The sequence below is a fragment of the Balaenoptera musculus genome, chromosome 19 (assembly GCF_009873245.2).
Source record: "Balaenoptera musculus isolate JJ_BM4_2016_0621 chromosome 19, mBalMus1.pri.v3, whole genome shotgun sequence".
Lineage (NCBI taxonomy): Eukaryota > Metazoa > Chordata > Mammalia > Artiodactyla > Balaenopteridae > Balaenoptera > Balaenoptera musculus.
This window is the reverse complement of record NC_045803.1, coordinates 9582165-9597997: the sequence shown is the minus strand read 5'-3', so window position 1 is coordinate 9597997 and position 15833 is coordinate 9582165. Positions and strand designations below refer to the sequence as shown.

Below are 15833 nucleotides of genomic sequence, written 5' to 3'. Positions count from 1 at the left end.
TCTTTATCAAATTTCCAATGGTATTTTTCACAGAAATAGAACAAACAATTCTCAAATGTGTAAGAAATCACAAAAGACCCTGACTAGCTAAAGCAATCTTGATAAAGAAATACAAAGCTGGAGGCATCATGTACCCTAGTTTCAAACTATATTACAAAGGTATAGTAATTAAAACAATATGGACACAGCAATCCCACTACTGGGCATATACCCAGAGAAAACCATAATTCAAAAAGACTCATGCACCCCAATGTTCATTGCAGCACTATTTACAATAGCCAGGACACGGAAACAACCTAAATGTTCATCAACAGAGGCATGGATAAAGAAGATGTGGTACATACATACAGTGGAATATTACTCAGCCATAAAAAGGAATGAAATCGGGTCATTTGTAGAGATGTGGATGGACCTAGAGACTGTCATACAGAGTGAAGTAAGTCAGAAAGAGAAAAACAAATACCGTATATTAACGCATATATGTGGAATCTGAAAAAAAAATTGGTATAGACGATCTTATTTACAAAGCAGAAATAGAGACACAGATGTAGAGAACAAATGTATGGATACCAAGGGGGAAAGGGGGGGATGGGATGAATTGGGAGATTGGGATTGACATATATACACTATTGATACCATGTATAAAATAGATAACTAATGAGAACCTACTGTATAGCACAGGGAACTCTACTCGATGCTCTGTGGTGACCTAAATGGGAAGAAAATCCAAAAAAGAGGGGATATATGTATATGTATAGCTGATTCACTTTGCTGTACAGTAGAAACTAACACAACATTGTAAAGCAACTATACGCCAATAAAAATTAAAAAAAAAAAACAAACCAATATGGTACTGGTACAAAAACAGACACATAGATCAATAGACCAGAATAGAGAGCCCAGAAATAAACCCATGCATACATGGGCAATTAATTTACAACAAAGGAGCCAAGAATATACAATAGAGAAAAGATAGTCTCTTCAATAAATGGTGTTCTGAAAACTGAACAGCTACATGTAGAAGAATATACAAAAAGTAACTCAAATGGATTAAATACTTGAAACTAAGACCTGAAACCACAAAAGTCCTGGAAGAAAACATAGGCGGTAAGCTCCTTGACATCAGTCTTGGAGATGATTTTTTGGATTTGACACTAAAAGCAAAGGCAACAAAAGCAAAAATAAACAAGTGGGACTACATCAAATTAAAAGCTTCTACACAGCAAAGGAAATTATCAACAAAATGAAAGGGCAACCTACAGAAAGGGAGAAAATATTTGCAAACCATGCACAGGATAAGGGATTAATATCCAAAATATATAAAGAACTCATACAACTCAATAGCAAAAGAAAAAAAAATCTGATTTAAAAATGGGCAGAGGATCTGAATAAACATTTTTCCAAAGAAGACATACAGATGGCCAACAGGTACATGAAAAGGTGCTCAACATCGCTGATCACCAGGGAAATGCAAATCAAAGCCACAATGGGATATCACCTCACCCCTATCAGAACGGCCATCATCAAAAAGACAAGCCATAACAAATGTTTTCAAGGATGTGGAGAAAAAGGAACCCTCCTGCACTATTGTTAGGAATGTAAATTGGTGCAGCCACTATGGAAATCAGTATGGAGTTTCCTCAAAAAATTAAAAATAGAACTACTGTATGATCCAGCAATTCCACTTCTGAGTATTTATCTGAAGAAAATGAAAACACTAATTTGAAAGGATATATGCACCCCTGTGTTCATTGCAGCATTTCTTACAATAGCCAAGATTATAGAAGCGACCTAAGTGTTCATCGATGGGTGCCTGAATAAAGAAAATTTGAATATAATGCAATATTATTCAGGCATAAAAAAGAAGGAAATCATGCCTTTTGCGACAACATGGATGGACGACAAGTGACATAAGTCAGACAGAGAAAGACAAATATCACATGGTCTCGCTTATATATGGAATCTAAAAACAAAAACAGGCACAACATTGTAAATCAACTATACTTCAATAAAAACTAAAACTAAAAATAGTTAAATAAAATACAGTCCTTCAGCTAAATAAATAAATAAATAAAAACAAAAACAAAACCAAGTTCATAGGTACAGAGAACAGACCGATAGTTGTCAGAGGGGTGGGGGGATGGGCAAAATGGGTGAAGGGGATCAAAAGCAAATTTCCAGTTATAAAATAAATGTCATGGTATGTAATGTACAACATGGTGACTATAGTTGATAATCCTGTATTGAACATTTGAGAGTTGCTAAGAGTCAATCTTAAAGGCTCTCATCACAAGGAAAGGAAAATAAAGAAACAAAAGCCATTGAGCTCTATCTTTTACATGGGTGAATTTTATGGTAGTGAATTATATTTCCATAGAACTGTTAACCCCCTCTTCCCCTCCAAACACCTAAGTCCCTCTTCTTCTCTGAGTTCTCCCATGGCTCCCATCTCCGGAGAAGTAAAAGCCGAATTCCTCACCATGGCCCACGAGGCCCCACAGGATGCAGTGGTCCCAATCATTCTTTGCCCTCGCCTCCCCCCTCTTCTCCCCCTCACTCACTGCTCCAGACATGCTGGATTCCTGGCTATTTTGCCAATATACTAGGCACTGTTTTGGCTTCAGCAGTGGCTGACCCCTCTGCCTGGGAGGTTCTTCCCCAAGAGATCCACAAGCCTAACTCCCCCACCTCCTTCAGGTCTCTGTTCAAATGTCACCCTCTCAATTAGACCACCTCTCATCACTCTACTTAAAATCACAAACTCCTCTCCTCCCCCATCCCTCCCAATTCCGTCATATCTCTGCTCAGTTTCCCCCCCCCCAGTCCTTATCACCTTTAAAAATTATAGAATTTATATATTTATTATGTTAACATCCCCTCCTGCCCCCCCCAGCCCCTATCCCTGTGAGCAGTTCCTTGTGTATCCGTCTAGAGGTGATCCATATAGAAATAGGCTTATAGGGCAATGGCTAACAGCATGGACTCTTAGACAGTCTGAACTTAAATTCTGGCTTTGCTACTTATTGGTTTCAGGTAAGTTACTCAAGAGATCTGTGCCTCGGTTTCTCCATCTGTAAAACGGGCATAATAATCATATCTACCTCCATGAAATTGTGAGGATTAAATGAGTCACTGAGACTAGAGTCTGGCATATAAAGTAAGTGTTCATTGAGTGTCAGCTGTTATTTTTTACGATTAAGCACTAAAATCTTAAAAAGGAAGAAAGGTCAGCCATCTGTACTTCAACCATCTTGACCACTGTGTGGCCTGTGTATCCTTAGACAAGTCCCTTCCCCTTTTGGCTTTAGTTGCCCCTTTTATGAAACAGAGATGGGGCAAATATTCCCAAGGGCTTGAGAAGCAATGACTTTTCCCACAAACTTTAAAAAATAACTTTGGGAGTTCCTTGGCAGTCCAGTGGTTAGGACACAGCACTTTCACTGCGGTGACCCCGGTTCAATCCCCGGTCGGGGAACTAAGATCCTGCAAGCCGCGACTAAGAGGCCGCATACTGCAACTAAGAAGCCCCCATGTCACAGCTAAGAAGCCTGCATGCCTCAACTAAGAAGCCTGCGTGCCACAACTAAGAAGTCCGCATGCTACAACTGAGACACAGCACAGCCCAAATAAATAAATAAATAAATATTTTTAAAAAAAAGAAAGTAGGGAGACATGCTAATTAAAACAGAACACCATTCCGCACCCCCCCCCAGATTGGCAAAATGAAAATGATTAATAGTATCTCGTTTGGTGAAGGAGTGGAAAAATGGGCATCTCAGAAATTGCTGTTGAAAATGTCAACTGAGGGCAGTCTCAGGGGAAGGAAGTGTGACCATGTCAATTAAAAATTTTTAAATGATGGTACTGTAATGACCAAGCAAGTCTATTTCTAGGAGTGGATCCTACAGAAATACATATATGTAAAAAAGAGGCATGTACAAGGACATAACTGCAGCAAGGTCCAAAATAGCAAAGGAACTGAGGAGCTGACAACAGGGTTAGATTATGGGTACCCCCAACCCCATGGAATCGTATGCAGCTACTACAGTGATAGGAAAATATGTCATCTAAATTTAGATGAAATGAACAAATCCCTAGAATACAACTTAGTAAAACTGACATAAGAAGAAACAGAAAAGCATAAACAAATAAAATAAAATAAATAGAAAAGCTAAATAGTACTAAACCTTCAGAGATTCAGTTAATTAAAATCCTTCGCATATAGAAATCTCCAGGCACAGATAACAAAAAAAATTGATAAACAAGGCATACATATGGCTCAATTTATGTAAATATATAGTTTTACCTATATAGAGTGTAACTATATGTATATGCATATATATAGTTACATATATTTATATAGCTACAAGATTCATATATGTATGCAAACACATAAAGGAAAACATACAAGGGTGCACATCAAACTGATTATGGGGCTTCCCTGATGGCGCAGTGGTTGAGAGTCAGCCTGCCAATGCAGGGGACACGGGTTCAAGCCCTGGACCGGGAGGATCCCACATGCCGCAGAACAACTGGGCCCTACTGAGCCTGCGCGTCTGGAGCCTGTGCGCCACAACAAGAGAGGCCGCGATAGTGAGGCCGCGCACCGCGATGAAGAGTGGCCCCCGCTCGCCGCAACTAGAGAAAAAGCCCTCGCACAGAAACGAAGACCCAACACAGCCATAAATAAATAAATAAATAAATAAATAAAATTAAAAAAAAAACTGATTATGATGACTTCTGAAAGAAGGCATTTGGGGCTGTCCCTTTACCTATATTATTTCCATTTAAAACATTTTTGGTTTTTATTTATTATTTCCATTTTTATGAAACCATATTTACGACCAAACAAAACTCAACCAAAGGTCAGAGTCATTGAAGTAAAATATTCAATGGTAAGAAAATGTTATTGAGACCTACCCTGGGATCTGCCATCTGGTTCTGGACACTACCATACCCAAAGCAAACAGTAGTTGCTCAATAAATATTAGTCCAAAGGAAAAGCCCATTTAGCCACAGAAGGAGAGTCCACCACCACGTATGTAACACTGTGCATTTATTTACAAAGAGGTTAGAGAAACACACAGATTCTGGCCCCCCTGTGCACTGGGGAGTCACCATCGTCATAATAAATACAGTAAGTTTAAAAAAAGAAAAGAAATACTGGATCGGAACAACTGAGGGTCATCCTGGTCTCCCCCCACTCCCTCTCACAGAGGGTGCCACGAGATAGAAGCCATCTTCCTTCCCCTCTTCTACCCCCCAATCCTCCATATCTGTCCAGGGAGGGAGGTGAAAGAGTCTTTCTTTCCAGGTGTTACCAACTCCTACTTGACCCTCAAAACCCCAAAGTCAGTGCTCCTTCCCTTCCCAGGGCACTCTGCAGGCACCGTCTGGGTCAGACACAGAGTCTCCGACCAGGGTGCTAAGGGGGTATCCTAAGGGTCCAGGGACATGGAGGGGGGCACTTTGTGAATGGGGGGGCCATATCTGGGCATGGAAAGGAGGAATAAGACGGCTCAGTGACAGAAATGAAGGGGAACAAACGGACTAAGTGTCTAAATTAAAATGGGGAAATTCAAACTGAATTACCCCTGCTGCATACCATAGTACACCCATAGTACAGATGAAGAAAGTGAGGCCCACAGAAAGGGAACTTTCTTGCCCAAGGGCTGCAGAGCCGGCAGCTGAACTGGGTCAAACAGGGCTCCTCCCCCATTCCTCCCTGTGGTGGAGGGGGAGCCTCTTCAACCAAGACTGCAGTGGATGGGGAAGTGAGGAAGGGTCTTTGGAAGCAGAGAAAATGGTGGTCTTTGGAAGGGAGGTGTAGAAGGGTCAGTGATTGGGGGTGTGGTGGTGCAGAGGCCATGAAGGGGAAGCCCAAGCAAACCTCTAAACTCACACTGTAGTCATGACCTTGAGAGAACCCGAACGGAAACGCAATATCTTCTTCTTGAGCGCGTGGGAAGCCTTGATCTTCACAAAGACTTTGGCGGGGCCCGCGGGCGCCCCTCCACCTGCACCAGCCCCTGGCCCGGAGGCCGCGGTGGCTGCCACCAACTGCTGCGGCCACACGAGGCCACCGCTGCCATCGGAGTCGCTGGATGCGGAGCTGAAGGCAGGCGACTCCCCCTCGCTGGCGCTAGATTCACTCTCCCCGTAGCCGACGCCGACGCCGCCTGTCGGGCCCCGGCGTCCGAGGGGCCCCAGGCGCCCGGCCGAGCACTCCGAGTCGCTGCCCGCGCAGCCATAGAGCAAACGGCGCTGAGGAGCTGACGGGGATGGGCCAGGACCCGGGCCTCGGGCAGCGGGACCGCGGGGCCGGCCTCGGCGCCCATCGGCAGCGTCGATCTCGGCCGTGGAGCGCCAGCGGCGGCAGGACCCCGCGGCCTGAGCCGCGAGAGTGGGCGCTGGACCACGGCGGGGCCGTGGCGGCCGAGGCTCTTCTCTTTCGGCTGTAGGGTACTTGGGGGGACCCGGAGGAACCGCGGCGGCGCGGCCCAAAAGGCTGGTCTCGGACTGGGAGCGAGCGGCCTTGCGAGCCCTCGGCGAGCCCCGGCGGCCCGAAGCCTCGGTCATGCGTCCGCGGCGGCCCGCGGCCCGGGGACGCTCCCGGGGTGGGGACTGCTCCACGCTGCGGCCGCGGGTCAGTGGGGGCGCTTTGCGGCGCGCCGCGCGGCCGGGGAGGCCGCGGGTGGCGGCCTGCGCGCCTGGGATGTACTGTGCCTTCACCAGGCGGCCCTCGGCCGGGCTGTCGGGGGGCGAGGGGGCAGCGGGCGGTGCGGCGGGCTCGGGGGCCGCCTCCGACTCCCACGGCGAAGCCCAGCCGCGGCCCAAGGGGGCCGGGCTGGCGGAACGGCCCACCGCGCGCTCCACCGGGGGCTCCGGCGCGGACCGCGCGCCTCCGGGGGGCGGGGACGCGTCGGGCGGCCGCTGGCGCACGCTGTTCTGGCGCCGCGGGCCCCCGTCCGCGCCCCCGGGACTGGTCCGGGGCTGGCCCGCCCCCCGGCGGCGGCGCCTGCGCAAGAGCGCCGAGATGTAGCCGTCCAGGGGCCGCCCGGAGCCCGCGGCGTCTGGCGAGTCCGGGGGAGGACGGCTGCACGGCCGCGGGCTGCGCAGCGCCACGGCGTGCAGGGGGCTGGGCGTCAGGAAGGGCCCCGCGCGGGCTCGTCGCTCCGCGGAGGAGCAGGCCTCCGGGACCGCAGCCGTCGGGTAGGGCGCCGAGAAGGACCGGGGCACGGCTGCCCGAGCGCCCACCGCCTCGTGTGCACTGGGACTGGCGTCTCCTATGGGAGGGAGGCAAAAAAGGAAGAGAGGCTCTCAAAGCCCTTTCCCAGTGAGCCTAGGAGGGGCAAATTGCCCACTGCCTCTCCTACTCTCCCACTCCCATTAAAAACACACACACAACCTGCTCTCACCCCTTCTCGCAAACTAGGTTGATAACAAAATCTTCACAGTGGCCTATAAGACCTTGAATGTTCTGTCCTGCATCTGTGTCTCTGACCTCCAACTCCTCTACATTTATAGGTTTTCAGCTACACTGGCCTGGATGAACGGGCCAGTCACGCTCCAGCCTCAGGGCCTTTGTACTTGCTGTTCCTGCTGCCTGAACTATTCCTCCCTCAGGGTATCTGCTTGGCCCACTCCCTCACTTACTTTAGGGTGCCACTCAAATGTCACAGTCTCAATGACGTCCTCTCCGGCCATATTTTCTAAAATTGGAGTTCCCTCCCCAACTCCAAGGGACATGCCGTCGTCCCCTTCCCTAATTTTCTTTTCATGGTACATGTCAATATCTAATATCCCAGATATTTTACTTATTTATCTTGTATATTACCTACTTCTCCCACTAGAATGTCAGCTTCATGAAGACAGTGATTTTACTGCTGTATCCCTCACCCCTAGGATATGTGCTAGGAATGCACATAGTAGGGACTCAGAAACTTACTTGAATAAATGAACAGCAATTTTTGTTTACCTAATGGCTACCATGTGCCAAGTACAATGTCTTAGGGCAGAGGCTCACTGAATAGTCAAAACTTCCCTATGAAGTAGGTGCTGTCATTAATCCCATTTTAACAGATGGAGAAACAGAGGGCCAGAAAGAAGCAACATGCTCAAAATCACACAAAAAGGGACTGTCACAGCCAGAATTCGAATCCAGGTTGGTCTGACTCAGATGCTTGTGCTTAAAAGCATCCTCTTATTGTCCATTCCCTGGCTCTCGGGGGGCCCAACCCCACCCACCTTACCTAGGGACTTGGGCCTCTCGCTGGCATAGATGCCCCGGGGTTCAGAGGGACCCAGGCGTCCATAGGAGCCAGATCCGGAGAAGCCACTGTCCCCACAGAAGGTCGAGGGTGGTGAGTCCGGACCTCCTGTGGAGCTGGGGTCTTCATAGAAGCCTGGATTCCAAAAAGAAGGGGAGAGACAATCAGGGGGGCCTGAAAGGGGAAACCAGGGGTGGGGAAGAAAGGAGGAGCTCAAGAGGCATAGAGTGGGGAGCCTGAGAAGCAGGAGACAGCGGGGTGGGGTGTCCCAGGCAGACCCCACTACCTCTAGCCATGCTTACCCGAGCTGCGCCCACTCTCCTGTTCCAGGCCCCCAGACTCCAGGCTCAGGTCTCCCAGCTGCTGGCCCAGGTCCCAGATGAGCCCGGGCAAGGCCTCCTGAGGAGGTGGGGAAAGCAAGATGGTCAGAAGTACCCCCGAGTCCTCTGCCAGCTGGTCCCCTATTCTAGGAGCTCATGGGCAGGGTTTCACTTTGACAGGGAGGCTGTGATTTCGAAAAGGTAAAAGAGTACCCAAGTTCCAGGACCCCCCTCAAGATCTCTGTCCCTTCATCCCATTAGAAAGTTCTCTGGCTGTCTAACTCTAGTCCCTCATGCTGCAGTCACCTCATTCCCTCTTAAGTGTGAGTGATAAGTCTTCAGAAGTCCCCATCCCTTGTCCCCTCCCTATCAGCTCTTCCCTCTATCTGGTGCTCATGGCCCCTTAACCCCTATTAGAATGTCCCTCTTTGAGTGTAACTTCAGGTCTTCTTGCTGTAAGGGCAGTTCACTGCTAAAAGTTGGTTGAGGACCTAGCAGATCTCTTAGCCATCCATTCGTCTGCCTTCTCCCAGACTTTGACTCTCCTTTCTCAGATGCTCCTATCTTCCCCCCACTGCTCCTTATCACCAATGAAAGGTCCTTCTGCAAGTCTTCCTTAAGTCCTTCCTGCTGCAGATTTTTTTTTTTTTTAAAGGGTGTTGGATTTTTTTTTTTTTAATTTTTAATTTTATTTTATTTTATTTATTTATTTATGGCTGTGTTGGGTCTTTGTTTCTGTGCGAGGGCTTTCTCTAATTGCGGCAAGTGGGGGCCACTCTTCATCGCGTTGTGCGGGCCTCTCACTATCGCGGCCTCTCTTGTTGCAGAGCACAGGCTCCAGACGCGCAGGCTCAGTAATTGTGGCTCACGGGCCCAGCCGCTCCGCGGCATGTGGGATCTTCCCAGACCAGGGCTCGAACCCGTGTCCCTTGCATTGGCAGGCAGATTCTCAACCACTGCGCCACCAGGGAAGCCCCCTGCTGCAGATTTTTAAAAAAAATAAATTTACTTATTTATCTTTGGCTGAGTTGGGTCTTGTTGCTGTGCACGGGCTTTCTCTAGTTGCGGCAAGTGGGGTCTTCTCATTGCAGAGCATGGGCTCTAGGCGCACAGGCTTCAGCAGTTGTGGCACGCGAGCTCTAGAGCGTAGGCTCAGTAGTTGTGGCGCAGGGGCTTAGTTGCTCCGCGGCATGTGGGATCTTCCTGGACCAGGGCTCGAACCCGTGTCCTCTGCATTGGCAGGTGGATTCTTAACCACTGCACCACCAGGGAATTCCCCTGCTGCAAACTGACTCTTTCCCTCATTTGGATGACATAGGCTGACCATGACTCATAAATCTTTGCTCCTCCTCTCATGAAGAATCCCCCCCATGCCTACTGGAAAGTCCTTCTGTGAATCTAGCCTTAGTGGTATTGTACTACAGCGGTGAACCCCAGCGGGTTCCTTTGCCCCCAGCAGGGACCACATCCTCCTCCTGCCCTTGCTCCATTCCCACCCAGAAGCCCCCATTGTCTGCCACAGCTCTGCATCCCCATGGGAAATTTCGATGAAGTCTACCCTGGATCCTTGCTGCAGGAAAAGACCATTTCCTATCAGATGTGGATAAATGAAGGTGAAAACCCTTTAAAAGGGGAGTGACTATGACGCGGTGGGGGTAGGGGCTGAAGCAACACAGATGGGGTCTCCAAGACACTAGGACTTAACCCCATTTTGGAAAACAGGGCCAGAGCCAGGAAGAGTCTCACGCGGATCTGGGTGAGGCCAGAGGTGGTGGCAGCCTCAGGCAGACGGTTGACCCTCAGACAAAAGCGGCTTGTCTGGACGGCAGGCGGCAGGAGGGAGGGAAGGAGGGAGGAGGGGCTGAGAGGGCAGACGCCCAGCCTTGCCTATTTAGGGCAGAAAGACTGGCCGGCTCCCCCGCAGACAACGCCCCCCCCCCCCCCCCCCCCCCCCCGCCCCGCAGCTTCCTACTCCTTTGGCTGCTCTCCTGGGCCCCAGTCCCCACCCCTCCCCCCTAAACAGAAGCCCCCATCTGGGCTTGTTTATGGGAGGAAAGTCAACAAATCGTTCCACTTTGGGCTCCTGCCCTGGGTGTACAGAGATGCTCAGGGTGGTGTCATCTTTGAGCAGAAGCCAGGAATGCAGCCGAATTGTGCAGCCTCAGGGGCGGCTAAAAAACATCAAGGACCGCCCCTATACCCCATAACCTGTCCCCCACTAATCATGCCCTTGCTAACTCTGCTGGAGCCACACTGGCCTCCTCGCTGTTCCCTGAACATATCACACATGCTCCTACCTCGGTGGGATGTGTTTCCCCAGCATACCCTCCTGGCTCTCTCCCTTGCTTCATTCAGATTGCTACATGCTCCCTTCTCTGACCACTCTTTCCAAAATAGCTCCTGACCATTCTGCACCTGAGTTGCCCTGCCTTTCTTCCAACATAGCAGTAATGACCTCCTGACCTAAAGTGACGTATCAGGCTATTTGTTTATTGTCTTTCTCACTAGATTGTCAGCCCCAGCCCCAGGAGGGCAGAGATTTTTGTCTGTTTTGTATACTGCTGTGCCTTCCGCCCCCTCCACACGCACCCCCCAACCCGTCCCAGTGCCTAGAACAGCTCCTGGCACAAAGTAGGTGCTCAGGAAATGTTTGGGGAAGGAATGAATGAATACTGCAGAATACTATACAGCTGTTAAAATGGAATGAGGCAATTTCTATATAGAACCATCTCCAAGACCTATCATGGAGTGGAAAAAGAAAAATGCAGAATGTATAGTAGAAGGGTGAGTCAGAACTACCTGGGGGTCGTGTTAAAACCTAAATTACTGGGTCCGACCTACAGAGCTTCTGATTCCAGGCAGAAGCCTGAGAATTTGCATTTCTAACAAGTTCCCCAGTGATGCTGCTAGTGGTCCAGTGGGCCACACTTTGAGAACCACTGCCCATAGTCTCTGACACCTCATGAAAAAAAGCAAAGCGAACTCTACGTTTCTTGGTATGTAAGCTGTTTCTGCGCATAGATGCAGAACTCACACCAGGGTGACAATGGTGGTGATCACAGGGGAGAGGGTGCATTTAGGGGGTCAAGGGAGGGATGAGGGGACTGGATGGTAGGATGAAGTGTTTATGGAGGCATGGCTGGGAGCCAAATTGTCAGGGTTCAAATTCAGCTCTGCCACTTTCCAGCTGTGTGACCTTAAGCAGGTTACTTCACCTCTCTGGGCCTTAGTTTCCTCATCTGTAACATGGGCATCATTTGACTCCCTCTCCTATGAGGTTGTTGTGAGGATTAAATGAGTTTAAACAGCAGTTCCTTTTAGGCACTTAATAAATGCTGGCTTTTATTATTACATGAAAGCTATGAATTTCTAACAAGGAAAATATAAAATCATGTTTTACTTGTGTAATTAGAAATAAGTGAAAAAAGATTTTTTTTTTTTCGGTAAGTTCTGCAGGTCTAATTTCAGTTCTTCCACTGCAGGGAAGAGTAGGAGTTTGGAAGGTAAACAGCAGAGGCCTCCTCCTCCCCTGTGCCTGGACCCCCCAAGCACCCCCCTAGTCTAGACCCCCCCCCCATTTGTAAGTCTGACCTCATTTCTTCCAGCTGCAAAAGGATGAATCTTTAAAAGACCAGAAGGTCCTTGGCCTGAATCTGGCTCCCTGCCTACCCACAATGCCCCTTATCCTTTTTTTGCAAGCCCTTCAGCAAGTGGGCCTGAGGCTCTCCAGCTCAGGCAGGTTTAACACGAATGTGGTTCAGACCCCTGGAGACCCCTTTGCCCAAACTTTCCCAGACCTTGGTTGCCCCCACTCACATGCCCCTAATCTGTGTCCAATTCCCTTTATCTCTGTTAGGAAGTCCTTCTGCAAGTCTAACTTTAATCCTTCTTGCTGGAAGGGGACCATTTTCCTTGGTGGGAGAGAACAGGACTCCTGCCCCCAGTCAGGATTCTTGCCTCTTTTCTCTGAGATACCCCTAATCTTTCCCTTCATCCCCATCATTCCTATTAGAAACGAATCAACTCTGGCTTCCGTCTTTCTTGCTTCAAAGGGAGTGTATTCCTGGGAGGGGGGTGGAGGAGTGGGAGGGGTAAGCATCACACAACAGAGACTCAGGGATCAGAGGAGGCTCCCACCCCCTCTTTGGAAGGACCCAGGAACCCCCAACACCAGAGGAGTTTATATTTAGCGCTTCTCTGCTCCTCCCTCAGTGGCGCTGTCTCCTTCCCGTTGCCTGCCACCGCCTCCTCCCTGACGCTGGGACGGAGCTTTGCCTGGAGATTGTGGGGGGAAGAGGCCCCTCCACTACCACCTCGTTGGGGAGATACTGAGGGCTGGGGGGTAGACAGAGGGGCAGAGAAGGGGGAGACTGAGGCAGAGAGAGGCAGAGGATGAGGGACAGGGAGGCAGGACACAGCTGGCCCATCCGCATGCCTTCTCCCTCTCCTTGGAGGGGTGGGAGGTGCCTTCCCAAGCCCAGCCAGCTCGGGGTGGGGTGAGCTGGTGAAGGCCCCTGCAACGCGTCTCTAACTTTGGGGGGGGGTGAGGCCTCCCACAGCTGTTTCTGTTTCCAGAGAAGAATGTGCAGGGTCCCTCTCCCCGCCGGGGGTGGGGGGCTGGGGGGGAGGGACTGGGCTTGCAGCCCCAGAGTCTGGCTTCAGAATTCCTCCCCATTCTCCATCTGGGGAGGGGGCAGTCGAGGTCAGTAGCAGGGAGAGCCCCCTCCCCCCACTACCTCGGCTCAGGTTTCCCCAAACGGGAAGCTCTGACCACACACAGGCTTGGGGATGGGATCAGCAAGTGAAGCCCGGGTCTGGGGCCTGGCGGGCTGGGGGGAGGGGAAGAGACAGAGGGACAAGGATGTGGGGCAGAAAGAGAGAGAGGTGCAGAAATGCGAGAAGGGAAGGCCAGGGAGACAGAGATAGAGAGACAGAGGATTGAGAAAGATGGAGAAATAGACACAAAGTCACAGAGATGTGGCAGTTGGGAAAAGAGTGCAAGAAACACAGGAAGAGGTCAGGAGAATTAAGAAATGGCATAGAGAGGGAAAGAGGGGTGATGCTCCTTAAGTCATTCTGGAGACCTCTGCCTCATCTTCCACCATCAGAGCACCCAGGGAATCTAGAAGTCAGACACCCATGCTGCCTCAATCTGCCACCTCTTGGCTTAACCAGGGCTGTGGCCAGGTAGGAAAGGAGGGAGTGTCACAGAGGGTCAAGATCACCGTGGGATCCTAAGGGACTGTGAACTTCCTCTCAGCAGCAATCCCTCCCTCAGGAGGCCCGAGGATCCCCTCCCCCCTCCCCGCCCCCTCCGGAGATCTCCAAGCACACCAGGACTTAGGGAAGTCGGGGCCCCGGTATGGAGGCCGGGAGAGAGGCATGTTTGGATCCTGCCGTGTGACCTTGGGTGAGTCGTTTGCCTTCTCTGAGACTCAGGTTTTTTTTCTCTGTGAAGTGGGAACTATCACCCCCTGTCCCCCAAGCTGCAAGAAGACAACGCCTGCCAAATACCCAGCCTGGGCTTGACACATACTTGGTGCCCAGATGGATTTTCTTTGGGGAAGGGGTGTAGCGAATGGGCCTGAGGGTCCGGCCGAGGCAATGCAGCCCCCTTCCCCAGTTTGGGGGCGGGGAGGCCTGATCCCGCCCGCCGCCCCGCCCCTCCAGCCCCACCCCCCTCTCCTTTCCCCCTCCTCCCTCCCCCACCCGGACGGGTGTCTGAGCATCCAACCGAGACAGGCGGACAGACAGACACAGACGGGGGCAGAGGGACGGACGGACAGGCGGCCCCTCACCAGCTGCTCTTCCAGAGCCGCTGCGGCCCGGCGCGCCGCCGCCGCATCTTCGTCCTCGTCGGCGTCCTCCTCGTCCTCGGCCTCGGCGCCCCCCATTCCGGGCTGGGCCAGCCGCAGCGCCTGCTGCACGCGGTACTCCTGCCTCTCCCGGAGCCAGTGTAACTCGCAGAGCCCGGCCAGGCTGCCCTCCAGCCAGCCCCGCAGCCGACCCCTCTCGGGGCTCACCGGGAAGGAGAAGGCCCGGATCATGGCTGCGGCCCCCCGCCCCAGCCCGGCCGGGCCCCGCGGCCACCCCTCTCCCGGTCCCACCTCCCCGCCCCAAGAGCCCGCCTGCCCGCCCGCCCGCTGGCCCGGCTGTCACCGTCTCATCTACATAGGCGCCCGCCCATTGGGCCGCCCACCCGCGCCTTATCTGCATGGCCACGCCCCCGGCGACAGAGCAACCATCGCTTATTGGCTGGTACCCTTCCTTACGAAGATGCTCGGCTCTGCACCCGCGCCTCCCAACGCGACGCATGCTCGCAGCTGCCTACTCGCTCTGCTTACTGGCCTCTTCGCCACGCCCCCCTTCTCACCTCCCTTTGGGCCCTGGCCATGCCCCCACGCGTCACAATGAAACAAGTCTGCCCTTGCCCCGATGTCATTGGTCCTTGTCTCCCCCGCAGCTGGTTCCGCCCCCTTGCAGGAGAGGTCTGGCTACTATTGGACTGTCCCGCGAGAGGGGCAGGGGTGATCTATAAATAGAGAATCTGTCCCCGTGACATTTTGGCAGCTGCTCCTCTCCCCCCACCCCTCGTAACCTTCAGCTTCTGAGGCTGAGCGGGGGGCGGGCGGAAAGGGTTTGAGAGTCGAGTGCTGATTTTGCCTGCTCTTCCAGGAAGCCTTCCCAGACATTCAGCTGTAAAACTAGAGGGCCAGACCACTAAAAATTGGTAATCCTCCCATAAAATTGTGCTTCTAAGCGAGGCCGGCTTCACGGGCATACGACTGGCTTAGAAGGGCCCCGAGCTTGGTTTAATATTCTGCTGTTACTGTCTTGAAATTCTTATTTTTTTGAAAAGGGGCCCGCATTTTCATTTTGCACTGGGCCTTTCAAATTCGGTAGCCAGTCTTACGTCTAAGAGTTTAAGATCGGTCATGTCCCAAATTCTGGAATTATAAGACCCTGGCTGTAAGATTCTATGATTCCACCCGAACAGAATCTAAGCGTCTTTTGTCTCCCAGATGCTGTGAGGCTTTGCGCTCACCATTCTACGATTCCAGGGGCCTTTGTTCTACGTTCTAAGAGGCTTTGTTCTCAGCCTTCTAAGATGCTCTGTTCTCAACGTTCTGTGGTTCATAAGAGTCTGTGCCTGACGCTCGTTTCCAAGGTTCCCTCCTCCCTTCCCTGGCTCCGCGAGCGGGGCTGGCGCCCCCTCAGGCGGCCAGCCAGTGTCACTACGTCG

General features: G+C 51.4%; 1 protein-coding gene across 1 annotated transcript; it reads right to left on the bottom strand.

Moving 5' to 3' along the window:
* Nucleotides 1-5039: 5039 nt before the first annotated feature.
* Nucleotides 5040-14712, bottom strand: DACT3 (dishevelled binding antagonist of beta catenin 3). The gene is made up of 4 exons (XM_036835121.1): nt 14389-14712; nt 8573-8669; nt 8253-8405; nt 5040-7286 (listed from the first exon to the last, which is right to left on the bottom strand). The coding sequence occupies exons 1-4, from the start codon at nt 14635-14637 to the stop codon at nt 5899-5901; spliced, it is 1887 nt and encodes a 628-aa protein (XP_036691016.1). The 5' UTR covers nt 14638-14712; the 3' UTR covers nt 5040-5898.
* Nucleotides 14713-15833: the final 1121 nt, after the last annotated feature.

Excerpts from the sequence above, each read along its gene's own strand:
- DACT3 (XM_036835121.1), bottom strand. The coding sequence starts at position 14,637 with ATGATCCGGGCCTTCTCCTTCCCGGTGAGCCCCGAGAGGGGTCGGCTG. Across the intron at positions 8,406-8,572 it reads GGAGAGTGGGCGCAGCTCGG|GCTTCTATGAAGACCCCAGC; the intron begins GTAAGCATGGCT and ends TTTGGAATCCAG. Across the intron at positions 7,287-8,252 it reads CGAGAGGCCCAAGTCCCTAG|GAGACGCCAGTCCCAGTGCA; the intron begins GTAAGGTGGGTG and ends TCCCTCCCATAG.